The sequence below is a fragment of the Equus asinus genome, chromosome 20 (genome assembly GCF_041296235.1).
Source record: "Equus asinus isolate D_3611 breed Donkey chromosome 20, EquAss-T2T_v2, whole genome shotgun sequence".
Lineage (NCBI taxonomy): Eukaryota > Metazoa > Chordata > Mammalia > Perissodactyla > Equidae > Equus > Equus asinus.
In genome coordinates this window covers 90,016,848-90,032,100 of record NC_091809.1, presented here as the reverse complement: position 1 = coordinate 90,032,100, position 15,253 = coordinate 90,016,848, and the positions used below count along the sequence as shown (strand labels likewise).

Sequence of the window (15,253 nt, the reverse complement as noted above, 5' to 3'; positions counted from 1 at the left end):
CTCATAACCCTCACATCCCTTTTCCAGGGTGAGGCAGGCATACAGTGAACATCCTGATCATTTTCATCATATAAACAGAAGGGAATTTCACTATTTGGGCACATATAATTTTTTATAATACTTCCCCCAAAAGGATAAACTCAGTAACAATAATTTCCATCATCAAGGAAACCAGGTTGGAAGATACATATTTTTGAGAGTGCTGATCCAGGTCCTGAAGCCTGGGACGATTTCAGAAGCTACTCTTCTGTATCCTTATCTACCAATTTTAAATGCTCCCAAATGCTGATGGAAGAAATCCCTTCGCTAATTGTTCTGCAATTTCATTAATATTGATCATTTCTTGTCAAGATGTGGCTTTCAGGTGAAATGGAAGATTTCTTTGTCTCATCTCTCAGAGAAACCTGTGGGATTGTTATCAGTAACACTAAGTGGGGGACACTCACCCCATGGGCTGGTGTGAACTAGAGGCATGCAGACCAATATGGTGGCCGCTTGACACATGTGGCTGTTAAGTTCTTGAAATGTGAGTTATGTGACTGAGGACTGAATTTTAAATTGTATTTAGTTTTTAATTAATTAAAATTAAAATTTAAACAGCCATGTGTGGCTAGCGGCTATCATATTGGACAGAGCAGGGCCAGAGAAATTCTTAGAGGTATTTAGGAAAATGGTTTTGAGGTCACTCTGCTTGTATCAGGCTTCAATCTGATTTCCTGAGGATACTTGAACTCCTAACTTAGATGCAAACAGCAGTTTCTATACTCCTTTGAGGATTCACATTGTAATTTTACAACTTTCATAAGTACTGCAGCATCCAGACACTACATTTTTCTGTCCTCATAAATTTTCCCATTCTGTTGAAGCCATGTAAGTATATGGTCTTTTCAATATCTTGTACAAATTTTCCAGTTGTGGAAGTATAAATAAGTAAATTTATTTATTCTTTCCTTCCTTCCTTCCTTCTCTTGTTCTCGCTCTCGCTCTCACTTTCACTCTTCTTTTTTAACATAAATCTTTCACCCACATCAATAGGACTTCTCCAACTCCCTTCTACAATCCCCTCCTCCCTACATTAGCTTTCCAAGCAAAGTGAGCTTTGACTGAATCTGCTTTGCTGGGACGCAACTCCAAGATCACTCATTGCTCTCTGTCCCTTTCATTGTGTGGCTTAGATGCAACTTGGTGACAGGAAGGATATCTAAACCCTATGCCCTAGCTATGCCAATTAATATTTCCTTCATCCAACTCCCCACAATAAGGAGGAGTCATGATTAAACTGCAGCTCCCTCAAACAGGCAAGTTGAAGAAGAGAAGGTGGTAGATTGATTTTGGATAGTATATTATCCCAGGGGACTCAGGGGATTTCTGTGATGTCATCACACTTAACTGCATGGGGTTTTGATACCAAAAAGCTGGGGTTCCAGTCTCAAGGACCATTTTAGCAGCATCAGGGATCATTCTCACCCTCCAACTAAAGGGGTAAGCTTGCAGACCTATTAAAACATTTTTCCCTTTTCAAAGCCTCTCAACTACCACACTGGCTGGTGTAGTGAATGGATTATTATCCATATGGTCTGGGTCTGAGAGCTTTCTCTTCTGTTTCTAAAAATCCACTGAATCCAAATAAGATAAGAAATATTCAGTAGGGTACTTTGTGTGGTGCAATATTACTAAATCATGCCAATGGCCTTAAAGTGGGATAGGATGGAAGAGTCAACGCTATTCTTTGCCCAGGGTAAGCTCACTTCTCCCACTTCCCTAGTTGAACTCATTAGCAACAATCTCTTCCTTAGACACCACACAAATCATAGTTATTTTTCGAACAAAATCTCATCACTAAACCCCATCCAACTAATGTAGCGCTAAATCTTACTAGTCAAATTATTTCCCAGTTGTGGTAGATTATAATGGTAGATTTGTGGTAGATTATATTTCCTAGTAGTGGTGGCTCGTAATAACTCCTCCTTTTTTGGGCCCAGCCCCTGACACACAGGTGGATGTGGGTACTAAAATAAAAGCAATCGCTGGTCTCTAGTTATATACAACCTCCTGCAAGTCTTCGCAGGTCTGGAATTGCTGCCCATGGCATCTTGGTCAAGCCCATCTTCAGTGCCCATTCTACTCTCAGTCTTGAAGGCTGCCTAGGAGAGGTGGGGCACACAATTCCCTAATGACCTGTCCTGTCTTTTATTATGTTTGTGGCAATTCGTTCCTGGATCAGAAGCTGTAGTTGAGAAACACCATATTAGTTCAAGGTAGAGGGCTGCAGTGGCTTTGGTGGTGGCTCCTCAGTGACTTACCTAAGAATGCAAGCTCAAATCCAGGTGACGTCCCAGTCCCCCCTCCGTCCCGTGTCCCCCTCCCTCCCCCCGCCCCCATCCGAGCCCACTGCATTCCTCAGATTACAGGAAGAGGTTCAATAGAGTCGATTCAGTAACTGCTTCCAGGCGTTTTGCCTTTTGGAATGTCCCAGGACGTTTTTGCGGGACCAGCCCAACTCCCTCATCCTGACAACTGGCTCCTGCAGCAATTACATACTCCAAAATTCTGGGACCCTGCCAATCTCCGCCTCATCTCAGGTGCATGATGCTCTGATGCTCCCAGTGTGCCTGGACCAAACAGCCATCCATGGCATACTGATGGATTTACTTGGTGCTGAAAATAGGTTTTTTCTGCCCCTAATCCTTTTGATATGTGTAATAGTTTCCTATGGCTGCTGCGAAAAATTACTGCAAATTTAGTGGCTCAAAAACAATAGAAATTTGTTTCCTCGCAGTTCTGGAGGGCAAAAGTACAAAATCAGTGTTGGTAGGGCCACGCCCTCTTGGAAGGCTCTGAGGGAGAATCCTTTCCTTGACTCTCTCCTGGCTTCTGGTGGCTGCTGGCAGTCCTTTGTGTTCCTTGGTTTGTGGCTGCTCTCCAATCTCTGTCTCAATCGTCACGTTGCCTTCTCTTCTGTTTCTCTGTGTTATCTCCTCTTCTTATAAAAGCCTCAGTCATTGGACTTAGGGCCTACCCTGGATCTAGGATGAGCTCATCTCAATATCCTTAATTACATCTGCAAAGATCCTATTTCCAAATAAGGTCACATTCACAGGTACCAGGGGTTAGAACTTGGGCACATCTTTTCTGGAACACTATTCAACCCATTAAAATCTGAGATAAAAAAATACGGTTTGGGGCCAGCCTGGTGATATAGTGGTTATGTTCGTGTGCTCCGCCTCAGTGGCCTGGGGTTCACAGGTTCAGATCCTGTGCACAGACCTACACAACTCTCACCAAGTCATGCTGTGGCGGCATCCCAAATATAAAATAGAGGAATACTGGCACAGATGTTAGCTCAGAGACAATCTTCTTCAAGCAAAAAAAAAAAAAAAAAAAGAGGAAGATTGGCAACAGATTTTAGCTCAGGGCCAATCCTCTTCACACACAAAAAATAGTAGTTTGAGCAAATAATATGCCTGATTCTTGTCATTGGCATCCCCAAACCTCTTGGTCATAATATACTATTCCAGGATCCTCCATCCATTTGGTTATTTTGATTTCTGGAGTTAGCACAGATTCTCACTTCCTGTTGCTCCAAACTTATAGCTCTCTTAATTGCCATTGGCACAGAGCTCCTTCATTGTGTGGAATGGCTTAACTCTTCCGTAGACAGGATGTCTCTGACAAAGGGTGGAAGGTAGTGCCTGTCCACTGAGGCTCATTCCTTCTTAAATGCGTGGTTTTGCCTGTGCAGCACATTGTTACTCTTGATTCAAAGGTTAATTCCCTGGAGGATGCCCCAGTTCGTCTGGGCAGTTGAAAGTCAGGGTCAGGGTCAAGGATGTTTCTTGTACAATTAACTCACATAGCCGTCTCTCATCCTTTCTCAGACTTTTTTTTTTTTTTCCATTTCATAATCAAAGACTGTTAGGCTGTATTGCTATGTGAGGTAAAAGGTTCCAATTTACAAAACAATCCAGCAACCTCTGGGCAGTCTCTCCACCAGCATTTGGCAGTAAGCCAGCAATTGTCTTTCAAAGCAGTATATTTCTCAGCTGCTGGAAGCATTGCCTTAATCCCAAACCCTAAATACTCCTGCTAAATTTTTCCTTCTAGGATCTGCTGTCCCTCCGTCTCTCCCCAAATGGTCCTGGTGGGAGAGGCAGAAATCACAGAGACCTCAAGTTTCTTCTTTCTTTCTGACTTACAGGGTCCAAGGGGTAGAGCTGACCAGAGTGTGGTTTGTAACTTGGCCAGGGTCAGTCACTGAAGCTCCTCTGAACCCTATTCAAAGTACGTGGCCTTTTGGATGACCCAAGATATGAGCGTACAAGAATTTTAAGGGGGAGCGTACGCTGACTTTAAAACCTGAACACCCTCATGAGCTGTGACAAATAAAAACGGCAAGCAATAGGATATATTGGCGAATATGAGGAAGCCATTTCGTATAAACCTAATTCAGCCTGACTTTGTCTTTCCAAAAGGGCCTGACCGTGGCTGTTGAGCATGCATTGTATATCTGCTTTAGATATTCCCTATGGCAAGAGCAAAAGGCCCTTGAGATAAAGGTGCAACTTCCCTCCCCATCCCAATGTTGGCGTCTCCTTAAGGATTAAGCATCTTTCCTTAGGCTGGAAACTGATTGCTGCGTTCACCTGTGACCGCTCAGCTCGAGACAATAGACTTGCCTCCTGCTACGCCCACCAAGATAGCAGACCCACACCTGCTGTGTCCATCAAGTGCTGTGCCGACAGGGCAATCTTGTGACTATTGTGGGAGGGACATTTCAATCATATGTGAAACACCCTGTTTGGGGGTATATAACCACTCTGTGCACCCCACTTCTTTGGTGCCCTTTCTTCCTTTGGGAAGAAAGGCCCCGGGCCATGGTCCTCATATTTCAGCTCAGAATAAACTCACCCAAATTTTCATTTACAGATTGGTTATGGATTGTTTTCGTCGACAGCTGCTATCCTTTGTTGTGATGGGAGGTAGTACACGTGTTTTACTCCCTGTCACAGATTTACTTCTGACTACTCCAGTTAACCCTTGTCTGCTGGATCCCTAGAAGCTGGCCCCCAGACCTGATGGCACATACTCATCCCCTTGGGTACGATGTTGAGAATGGCAGTGCTTCTGCCACTTTTGTTTCAGGGGTTCTTTGCAACATCATATAGTGAGGCACTTGACCATTGAGAAAAGAAGAAAGCAAGCAAGAATGCAGAATGATACCACCTTGGGCACTGTAACCTGATCCGTCTCCTTCAGAGGTTTCTTGTACCCTCCCCCTACTTAAAGTAAAGGGAGCACCCAACTGTTCATGATACAGGCAGACACAGATGGCCCCCTGGAGAAGATCTTTGTGAGACAGATACATTCCTGGCAGCTCCAGTTCCGACGAAAGTGGATTTTTTTTTTTAAAGAAAGCCAACCCTTCAACCCTTCCTCATAGCATGCTATATTCTGGGAAGGGGATGGGCCTGTGTATGAAAGGAATCCTTGACAAACAGGATGGGCAAACCTTTGTTTTAGCTTTTTAAAGCATGTGTTAGCTCAAACACCATAGCATTTCACTAATTTCTACAAGATCCACTATACTTGGGCAACTGCTAATTTAATAGTCTACATTCTACAAAGAGTCTTCAGGTTCTATTAACTTTTCCTACAGAGAATTTCATACTTCCAGAGAATTAACTGGAAAGGCCATTTAGTGGGGGTGCCATCCTGGGTAAGGGGATGCTGTGATACTGATGGTGATTAGTCAATGGGTATGTAAGTTTCTCAGGGTTATCAAATTCAATGACCACAAACTGTGGCTTAAAGCAACAGAAATTTATTCTCTCACAGGTGTGGAAGCTAGAAGTCTGAAATCAAGGTGTTGGTAGCGCCATGCTCCCTCCCAAGCTTCCGTAGGAGAATCTTTCCTTGCCTCTTTCAGTTTCTGGTTGCCTCAGGCATTCCTTGGCTTCTGGGAGCATCACTCCAATCTCTGCTTCTGTCACTACATGGTGTAATCCCTGTGTCTCTTGTCCTCTTCTTATAAGGACACCAGTCATATTGGATTAAGGGCCCAGAATTAGCTGTGGTATGGGTTCATCTTAACTTGCTTACACCTGCAAACACCCTATTTCCAAATAGGGACATATTCACAGGGATCAAGATTAGGACTTGAACATATCTTTTCTGGGGACACAATAAACCCACACCAGTGGATTTCCAATTTTTATCCCCACACCAAGGAGTTTGAGGGAGTGGGTACAGCCACACCACTGATTTAGAGCACAGAAATCTTTAAACTAAGATCAGGTTATATAACCACAGGCCCACTTAGAGACAGGTCAAACAGACCCCATCACTTATCAACAGAATGATTGAGAAACTGTCTTTCAGAAAATTTGCAAAGTCATGTAGCCAGAGAATGCACGGAAGAAGAAATCTTGACCAAAAAGTGACTGTGGAACCAAAGATTCTCCTCCTCGTGGAACAAAAAGACCGGAACATGATCAGAACTTAAAAGTTAGACTATTATCAGAAGCAAGGGGTATATCATCCAGAAAGATGCAGTATTAAAATTCCTTCCCCATGCTACCATAAAAGTTTAGAACCTCATGATAAATGTTTAAAATCTTACCATAAAAGTTTAGAACCTTACCTAAATGCTTGAAGCCTACCAGTCAAAACCTGTTGCACCTGTGTTTCCATGTGTCAGCCTGTTCTCCCTAACCCCTTAAATTTTGCCCCAAATCCTGAATTGGGGAGACAGATCTGAGGGCACATGCTCCCTGCATCCCTATACATCAGTCTCACAGAATAAAGCTGAATTCTTTTCCCAAGAGCTGATGCTGTAGTTAATTGGGTTGTTTGTGCGCATGGCATAGGAGAACCCCATTTTTGTGCAGTAACAGTTACACTGCCTTGGAGGTTATCATTCTGCCTCCTTGCTTTCTTTCTCCTTTTCTCAACCTTATTGGAAGCTGCAATATGGCTTTTTATTGGATACTCCAGGACCAAGGTCACACTACTATAATTTCTGTCAATATGGGCTTTGTTGACTCAGGACATTCTTCTGAGTTGCCCCAAGTTGTTTTAACCCAACTCATGGGCTTCTATTTTCCAACTTCAGCCAATTCCAATGGCTTTTATACTTGAGGTGTTGGGGAGACCAGTAGAACCATCAATGGCTTTATTGCTAAGTTTCAAGGTCCTCCTTGTCCTACGCATCGAAAGAAGGATTTAGCACATCTTTGAAAAATATCTATCCATGTAATTCTTGCTTCCAAATGCATTGGACTCTCTTAGCATCATTCCTCAAGACTGGTGATTCCTTTTTTTTTTTCTGAGAAAGATTGGCCCTGAACCAATGCCTGTTGCCAATCTTCCTCTCCCCTCTGACCCCCCCAAAGCCCCAGTACATAGCTGTATACTCTAGTTGTAAGTCATTCTAGTTCTTCTATGTGGGATGCCACCATAGCATGGTTTGATGAGTGGTGCATGGGTCCGCGCCCAGGATCTGAACCTATGCTCCTGGGCAAGCTGAACCTACCTAGCTCAAGAAGTGGGCCTAATTTGTCAAAGGTAATTATCAGCTCTCTTGTCAGTGATAGGTTAAGGAACTCAGGCCGAAGCCCACCAATGCATGACATTTTCCTAGCCATAGAATTAGGTTCTGGAATGGCCATGTAACCCAGTGGAAGGCAAGTGGAAAAATTCTAGGGGGCTTCTGGGCTGCAAATGTCCTAAATTTTAAGATGGTCCCCTCTTTTCTCTTGATCTTGTGCAGAGATGTGAGGCCTGGAACTGCTCTAGCCACTTTGCTCCCAGCCTGGGGATACAGCCTGACACCTGTAGGGGGCGCAGTTGAGAGAGCTGTAGAGAACTACATTTGGAGCTTTGACTGACTCCCACTTAATCGTCACTCTACAAGGATCTTTTCCAATTGTTTGGATTGGATTTCCTGTTTCTAAGAACTGTTTGCATTGGGTTTTCTGTTCTCTCAGTTGGAAAGCACTTTAACTGGCACATCCTGACGGGTCTCTCCGAGCAAATATAGATCCACCGGAAGAGATGGAGATTCCCATCAAGCTCCCAAGGGAGTCCATTTTCTCTTGTGTTAAGCAGAGGGGTTAGGCTCCATGGCCTTGTATTTGTAGAAGCTGGTCATCAACTTAGTATCACAGGATTTCTGGCAATGGTTGCCCGTCCTCTGCTGTACTTCTGTGCACGTCAGAACTCGGGTCCTTTCAAGCCCATGTAACTATCCCCTGAGTGACGAAGTTCCTTCCACAGGTGTTATCAAGTGACCTTCACAGAACCGGTGAGGAGAGGAAGAGGGACAGCGATCATCAGGATCAATGGATTGCTTGGCCCCCTGAGCCTACAATCAGTTTACCAAGTATTGCTAAAGACGAGGCATGTGATTTTTCAAACGGATATTACAAATTCATGATCCACATCATTAACTGCACTCTCCATGCTCACTCTCTCCCCCTTTCCAGCAACAGTTCCAAATCTTCACTCACAGAAGATATTCTCTATTTCCTACTGGGAAAGCGCTACCCAGGGTAGCGCTATCCAACAGTAAGAACTAGAGACGTAAGAAATCAAACCTGTGGCTAAACCAGGCGATGACTATTAGGAAAATACCAGAGGACGCCCCGCCTGCCCGCCAGAAAGCGAGGCCTAGAGACAGTGACGCCTGTAGGGGAACATTGGAGAGCCTCTTTCTACCGCGCCCAGCCTTGTGGGGGGGGGGGGGGGGGGGGGGGGGGCGTGACACATACAGTCCTCAGAGGCGTGGGAGAGGCCCAGGGCTGGCGGCTGCAGAGGCCTCTTTAGTTATCCCTTTGCCGCGCTCACATAGTTTCTCTGCCCACTCGATGCACACAACAAAAATTTCCGTGGCTTGCTCTTTGCACTGGGGAGAGTACGTTCCAGAATGAGACACACCAGGGAACTGGGGCGGAGGAGGGGCACTCAAACTCAGAGCCAAGAGAGTTTGCGGGGTGGGTTAGGGCGAACTCTGAGCCAACCTGCCTTCCCGCCGGGCCCCGGGGCGGGGCAGCAGCAGGAGGAGCGCTTCTAAAGGACCCCGCCGCCGACATCCCGCGCCACACACCCCCCCCCCCCCCCCCCCCCCCCCCCGCCCTCCCTCTGGCCGCCCGAGAAGGCCAGCTCCGCCTGCCTGAGTCACGGCTGGAGCTGGGGAGGAGCCGGGGAAAGGCGGCCCCAGCACAGAGCACAGCCAGCGGCCGCGGGGAGAGAAGACTGGGCGATCGGGGATCATGGGGGAGAGCGCGCTGGAGCCGGGGCCTGTGCCCGGAGCGCCAGCGGGGGGCCCGGTGCACGCCGTGACAGTGGTGACCCTGCTGGAGAAGCTGGCCACCATGCTGGAGGCGCTGCAGGAGCGGCAGGGGGGCCTGGCTCGCAGGCAGGGCGGCCTGGCGGGCTCCGTGCGCCGCATCCAGAGCGGCCTGGGCGCGCTGAGTCGCAGCCACGACACCACGAGCAACACGCTGGCGCAGCTGCTGGCCAAGGCGGAGCGCGTGGGCTCGCACGCCGACGCCGCCCAGGAGCGCGCCGTGCACCGCGCCGCCCAGGTGCAGCGGCTGGAGGCAAACCACGGGCTGCTGGTGGCGCGCGGGAAGCTCCACGTCCTGCTCTTCAAGGTCAGTGACCTCAGGCGGCCCCCAGTCCGGGGCCTTTTCCCGCCTCAGCCACCATCGAGGGCTCCCCTCTCCCATACGCCTACCACACCCACATTCCTGACGCTACCCTCCTCCCGCAGCCTGGAACTGACTTCCAGAGAGCCTCACCCACTTCCCACAACCCTACCGCATCCTTCCCTCACACGCCTGAACCCAGCCTGGCCAATCAAAGCCCGTCCAGCTCTAGGTCAGGCCACATCCACAGAATTGGTTCCAAGTCCCAGCCCATTCCCGAATGGAAATAACGGTGGTGGACGTGCATCCTCCAGTTCTTGCCCCTGCGGCCGCCATCCTGTCTCACTCCCCTAGCTGGGTCCCACCTACTGTACAAACTTCTGCAGTTCACCCCCAGCTCTCCCTCCCTCACTCCACCCTCGTCTCCCACTTTCCTGAGCCTGCCTTTTCTCTCCCCCTGGGGCTGCGGAAGCTAAGGGTGGGGCGGGTTCCCCTGTAATTGAGGAATGAGGCTCAGGCTGGTGCTGGGTAGGGGGCCGCCCGGGTCAGCACTGTGTCCATCACATGCAGGAGGAGGCTGAAATCCCAGCCAGCGCCTTCCAGAAGGCTCCGGAGCCCTTAGGCCCAGCCGACCAGTCCGAGCCCGGCCTAGAGCAGCCGGCGGTGGAAGTTGAGGAGAGCTCCGACGAGGAGCCGGTGGAGTCCAGGGCACGGCGGCTGCGGCGCACCGGGTTGCAGAAGGTACAGAGCCTGCGAAGGGCTCTTTCGGGCCGCAAAGGTCCTGCAGCACCAACTCCCACGCCTGTCAAGCCACCTCGCCTTGGGCCTGGCCGGAGTGCTGAGGGTCGGTCCGAAGCCCAGCCTGCGCTGGAGTCCAGGCAGGAGCCAGAACCTCCTCAGGACACCGAGGAAGATCCCGGGAGACCTGGGGCTGCCGAAGCAGCTGTGCTCCAATTAGAGAGTGCAGCCTGATGGCTGGTGCTGCCCGCCTCCCCCGTGCCTAAGCCTAGTCCCAAAATAAATCTTTCTCTCAGAATGCAGCATTCACGCCCAAATAAGGAGTGAATCCTGCATCCACAGCCCAGCTCTGGGCCGTTCCTTCCCGGGGCCCCTTCAGCCTAGTACCCTGTGTCCTCTAAAAGAGGAGCAGTCACTCACACCTGCTTGCACTCACCATCAATAAAAGGAATGTCACCTAATCCAGACTCCATGTGAAGAGGTTGGGGGAGAAGGCTGTGCAAGGAATAAGACAGATGGTGGAACCTGAAATGTGGCTTCAATTTCAAGCAGACCGTTGTCTGATTTCTCGAGTTTCCTCTGAATCCTGGGCCGTACTCCAATGGGACATAGAAATATCCTGCCGAGCGCTTGCTCTTTAAGCACTTTCCTCATGAGGAAGCATCCGTACAGTCTCTTGCTGTAGGTGCTCAGCCTGTCGCTTGCTGTAGGTGCAGTTTTCCTCTTAGTCTCTTCTTCCTGTACCACTTCGTAAAAGTTGGATTTTCCAGAATTCTGTCCCCAGCCCTCTTCTCATTCTGGGTGCTCCTCCATTAGCGTTCACTCCCAGGCCTCCCCTACCAGCCACATACCCCCCACACAACTGTCTTGAGCTGCAGTTGAAAAGTACTTCAAACTCAAGGTGTCCAAAAGAAGCCATCTATCTGCTACTTTTAATTAAGTTAAATTTCAATTCAATGGCTGTTTATTGAGCACTTTCTCTGTATCATTCAAAATTGCTCCCCATCTGGTGTTTTCTTGACCAACAAATGGCACTATCATCCACATAGAAACCTGGGAGTCCTCGTTGGCTCCTCCCTCTCTGCCACTCCCATACCACATGCAAACAGTTATCCTGGTGCTTTGCCCTCAGCAGTCTGTCCACCTCTCTTTCTTTTTTTAAAAAAGATTTTATTTTTCCTTTTTCTCCCCAAACGCCCCCGTACATAGTTGTATATTTTTAGTTGTGGGTCCTTCTAGTTGTGGCATGTGGGATGCCGCCTCAGCATGGCTTGATGAGCAGTGCCATGTCTGCGCCCAGGATCTGAACCAGCAAAACCCTGGGCCACCGAAGCGAGCACACGAACTTAACCACTTGGCCCCGGGACCGGCCCCCACTTTTCTTAATAGCATGGCCACTGCTCTATTTCGGGCCTTATCTTTCACCTGATTATGATTTGAACCGTCAATCTGATCACATCGCCCTCCTGATCCAGACCCTTCAATGGCCAATGGCTCTCCATCACCTTCAGAATAAAGTCCAAGCTCTTAAATGCTACCTTCAGGGCTCTTCGTGATCTGGTCCGTGCCCATTTTTGTAGCCTCACCTCTTGCCACTTCCCCTCGTTCTACTATTGAATCACACTGAGCTATGTGCTCTCATTCTTGTCTCTACTGTCCTGCAAAACTCAGCAAGGTACCCCTGTTTCCAGACCAGATGTTTCTCTTCGTTGCTCCCAAAGCACCACCTGCACACCTCAGTGCTGGCTGCATTAATCATGATTGTTTGCGGTCACTCTCCCATCTCCCACTCCACTAGACTGTGGCTGCTTTGCAGTCGGGACAGTTTTATTCATTTCTGTATTTCCCATACCAAACACTATGACTGGTACACGGTAGGCCCTCATGAAGCAAGAGCATCACAGAAGTGAGAAGTGCGAGGGGATTGGCTAGGGATGGGAACATGATCATCTACCCGTTCATTTAGTCATTGTCATATAAAAACTTTTTTGAGTGCCTACTGTGTTCCAGGCCCTATGCTAGGTCTTGTGAACACCAAGATGACAATCCCTTCTGAGGTTTCAGAGTTTAGGGAGATGCAAACATGTAATGAATGATGTAAATGTAAGGATGGTTATACAGAGGTTATTTCGAGATGAAAGAGGGAAGGGACACAACCTAACCTGAAGGAGGAAACATGGGGTATGTTTAAGGAAGTGTTCTTAGAAAAGGCACATAATGGGAAGGAAAACAGGAATGGTGAGGAACAGCAGAGCTCAGTGGTTAATTGTTTGGGGTCCCAGTTTCTTCATCTATAAAATGGGTTAACGATTGCCCCTATCGGGCTCTTGTGAAGATTATATGACATAAGTGCCTGGCACAGTGCCTGGAAAATAATTTCAGGTGTATAATTCATTCGTCCACTCATTCAACAAATATTTACTGAACTCTGAGTGTCTGCCAGGCACTATTTTAAGAGCTGGAGATGCAGTGGCACACAAGAGAGACAAGATCCCTGCCTTCATGGAGTTAAATTCTCATAAGGGGAGAGAGGCAATAAATAAGTAAATTTAGAAGCCAGATAAAAACAAGCAAACATATGAACTAGAAGGGCAGGTTATGGGCCCTGAAGAAGAGAAAACAGAAAGGACACAGATAGTGACTGAGGAGGCGGGGAGGAGAACTTTAGGTGAAGACGGGGATTTAAAATGGGACTAGAGCTCAACGGTGATTTTTTAAAACAATTTTCATGGATTCAGTTAGAAGAGTCCAAGCCCCCACCTGCCATGATTGGTGGGAAGTCTAGTGTCAGTCACTACAGGGCTGCTTCTTTTCTTTAGATTGTACGCTTCACACTGGCAGGTTTACCCATCTCCCCGTCTCAGACTGAATGTCTCTGCTGCTATTGCTCCCTATCACCACAGGATGCCGCTGTTGGGGTACCAGTGTCCTGGTTGATGCCTCATCTAACAACCCCCAGGCGTGCCTATCCAGCTTTAGCGTTCCGAACTAGGGGTCCTTCCAGGGAGGGCGGCTCTGCAGGAGCTCCATTTCCTCTGCAGAAATTCAAGGCTCCTCCTGCAGGCTTCCAGGCCATAGTGCGCAGACCGTATCAGCTTCCCAGCAGCCGTTACTTTGAAGGTTCCGCCATCACGGAGGGCTGGTCTGAGCAGGCTTGGTTCTCTATCCCCAAGGAAAAATAAATTCTTGTTCTTTTTCCAAATTCTTGGAAATCCACCCAAATTCCCCCTTTGAACGCATGCACAAAATTAAGAGCCCAAATGCACATTTCTCACATAAAATGTCTTGATAGCTCATTGGGAAGCACATGAAGGTTGAGAGCCTGATCCCTAGGAACCTACAGGTTTAGCTAACTTGGGGGTGGGAGGGGTTGTTACTTTTTATTCCTTCCTGATGCTTCTACAGCAGCAAATAATAAAAATCGAGTTAAAAGTAACTTAATTTCTTAAGAGTTCTCTTTGTTACGTTACATTTTCCATTATCACTGCTATTGTTATTAATACATATTATTATAAACTAAAGGGAGTGGAGATACACAGGGTACCAGCTTGTCATCCAGCATATGTGGCATTGAGGTGTCTGCTTTAAGTAGGGAGGAGGCAAACTGGTAGATTACCCAAATTCAGAGTTTGGTTCTCAATTCTTCAGACCAGAAGCGCAAATTTATTATGCTTTCCAGCATGATTAGGCTGAGACGTATTGATTGGCAATAACCATACTCAGAAAACCCTGATTAACTTGAGTGCTGGATGCATTAATTTCCCTGAGAAGTCTAACTGCTAAGGGAGCTAGAATAATCTAGCTGGCTAGTCAGAACATTTTCCGTCCTGCAACAGAATCTACATGGGAAGCCAAAATGAGATCTTAAATTGTAATAAAATAAAGTAGTGGAAACAGGATGAAGAAAATAGGCAGGATTATCCAAGCTGTATGTCTGTTTTCCACTGTAATATTCCTCCTACATGGGTAAGAAAATCTACATTCCTGGTAGGAAATTTCTTCCCCTGGTTAAGGACTGGAGGCCATTTTGACTTTCCTTTATTGAGAGTTGACTCATGTAACAGCATTGGAGGGAATTCAAAAGCCATCGAATCCACCTGCATTTGCAACACTTAAATGTCCTCTACCATCTCGCCTATACTTGAAAAAGTCCAGGGGCCGCCTGGTGGTGTAGTGGTTGCGTTCACATGTTCTGCTTCGGCAGTCCAGGGTTTACAGGTTCAGATCCTGGGCGCGGACATAGTACCACTGGTCAAGCCACACTGTGGAGGCGTCCCACATAAAATGGAGGAAGATGGCATAGATGTTAGCCCAGCAACAATCTTCCTCAAGCAAAAAAAAAGGACCACAAATGTTAGCTCAGGGCCAATCTTCCTCAAAAAAAAAAAAAAAAAGAAAGAAAGAAAGAAAAGAAAAGAAGAGAAAAAGTCCAGGGACAAGGAACTCACTACCTCTCAGGCAACTCTATTTTTGGACAACTTTGACTGACAGGAAACTCTTCTTTATACTGAGATCAAAACCTGTCTCTATGGTTCCCAGTATGTGGTAGTTGGTCTCCCTTTAGCAACATCTGTACAATAAAATTCTTTTATTTCTGATGTGTGTGTCCTCGGAGTCTAACTCCAGCCGGGCACACTGGACTGACCCATCTGGGACTTCTACCACAGTTTCTTCCTCAGGGCAAACATTGCTGGTTTATTCAGCCATTCCTTGTGAAATGTCCCTTCAAACATTGGCCATTCTTGTGTGAATAGTTTTAGTTTACCCAAATCTGTCTTAAATAGGGAGGAGTCAAGGTGCATGGAAACAGGATGGCTTTCACAGTCAAAGACATCAGAGCTTCATTGCTGGTGAGTGACACTTCACTT

The 15,253-nt window shown here is 47.3% G+C and overlaps 1 protein-coding gene across 1 annotated transcript; it reads left to right on the top strand.

Moving 5' to 3' along the window:
- The first annotated feature begins 8,904 nt into the window (after positions 1-8,904).
- On the top strand, positions 8,905-13,821 carry CAVIN3 (caveolae associated protein 3). The gene is made up of 2 exons (XM_014837822.3): positions 8,905-9,653; positions 10,218-13,821. The coding sequence occupies exons 1-2, from the start codon at positions 9,270-9,272 to the stop codon at positions 10,617-10,619; spliced, it is 786 nt and encodes a 261-aa protein (XP_014693308.1). The 5' UTR covers positions 8,905-9,269; the 3' UTR covers positions 10,620-13,821.
- Positions 13,822-15,253: the final 1,432 nt, after the last annotated feature.

What these genes read in the sequence shown, in the direction of transcription:
- CAVIN3 (XM_014837822.3), top strand. Translation starts at nt 9,270, where the DNA reads ATGGGGGAGAGCGCGCTGGAGCCGGGGCCTGTGCCCGGAGCGCCAGCG. An exon ending in TCCACGTCCTGCTCTTCAAG is followed by an intron (nt 9,654 to 10,217) that starts GTCAGTGACCTC and finishes CATCACATGCAG; the next exon opens with GAGGAGGCTGAAATCCCAGC.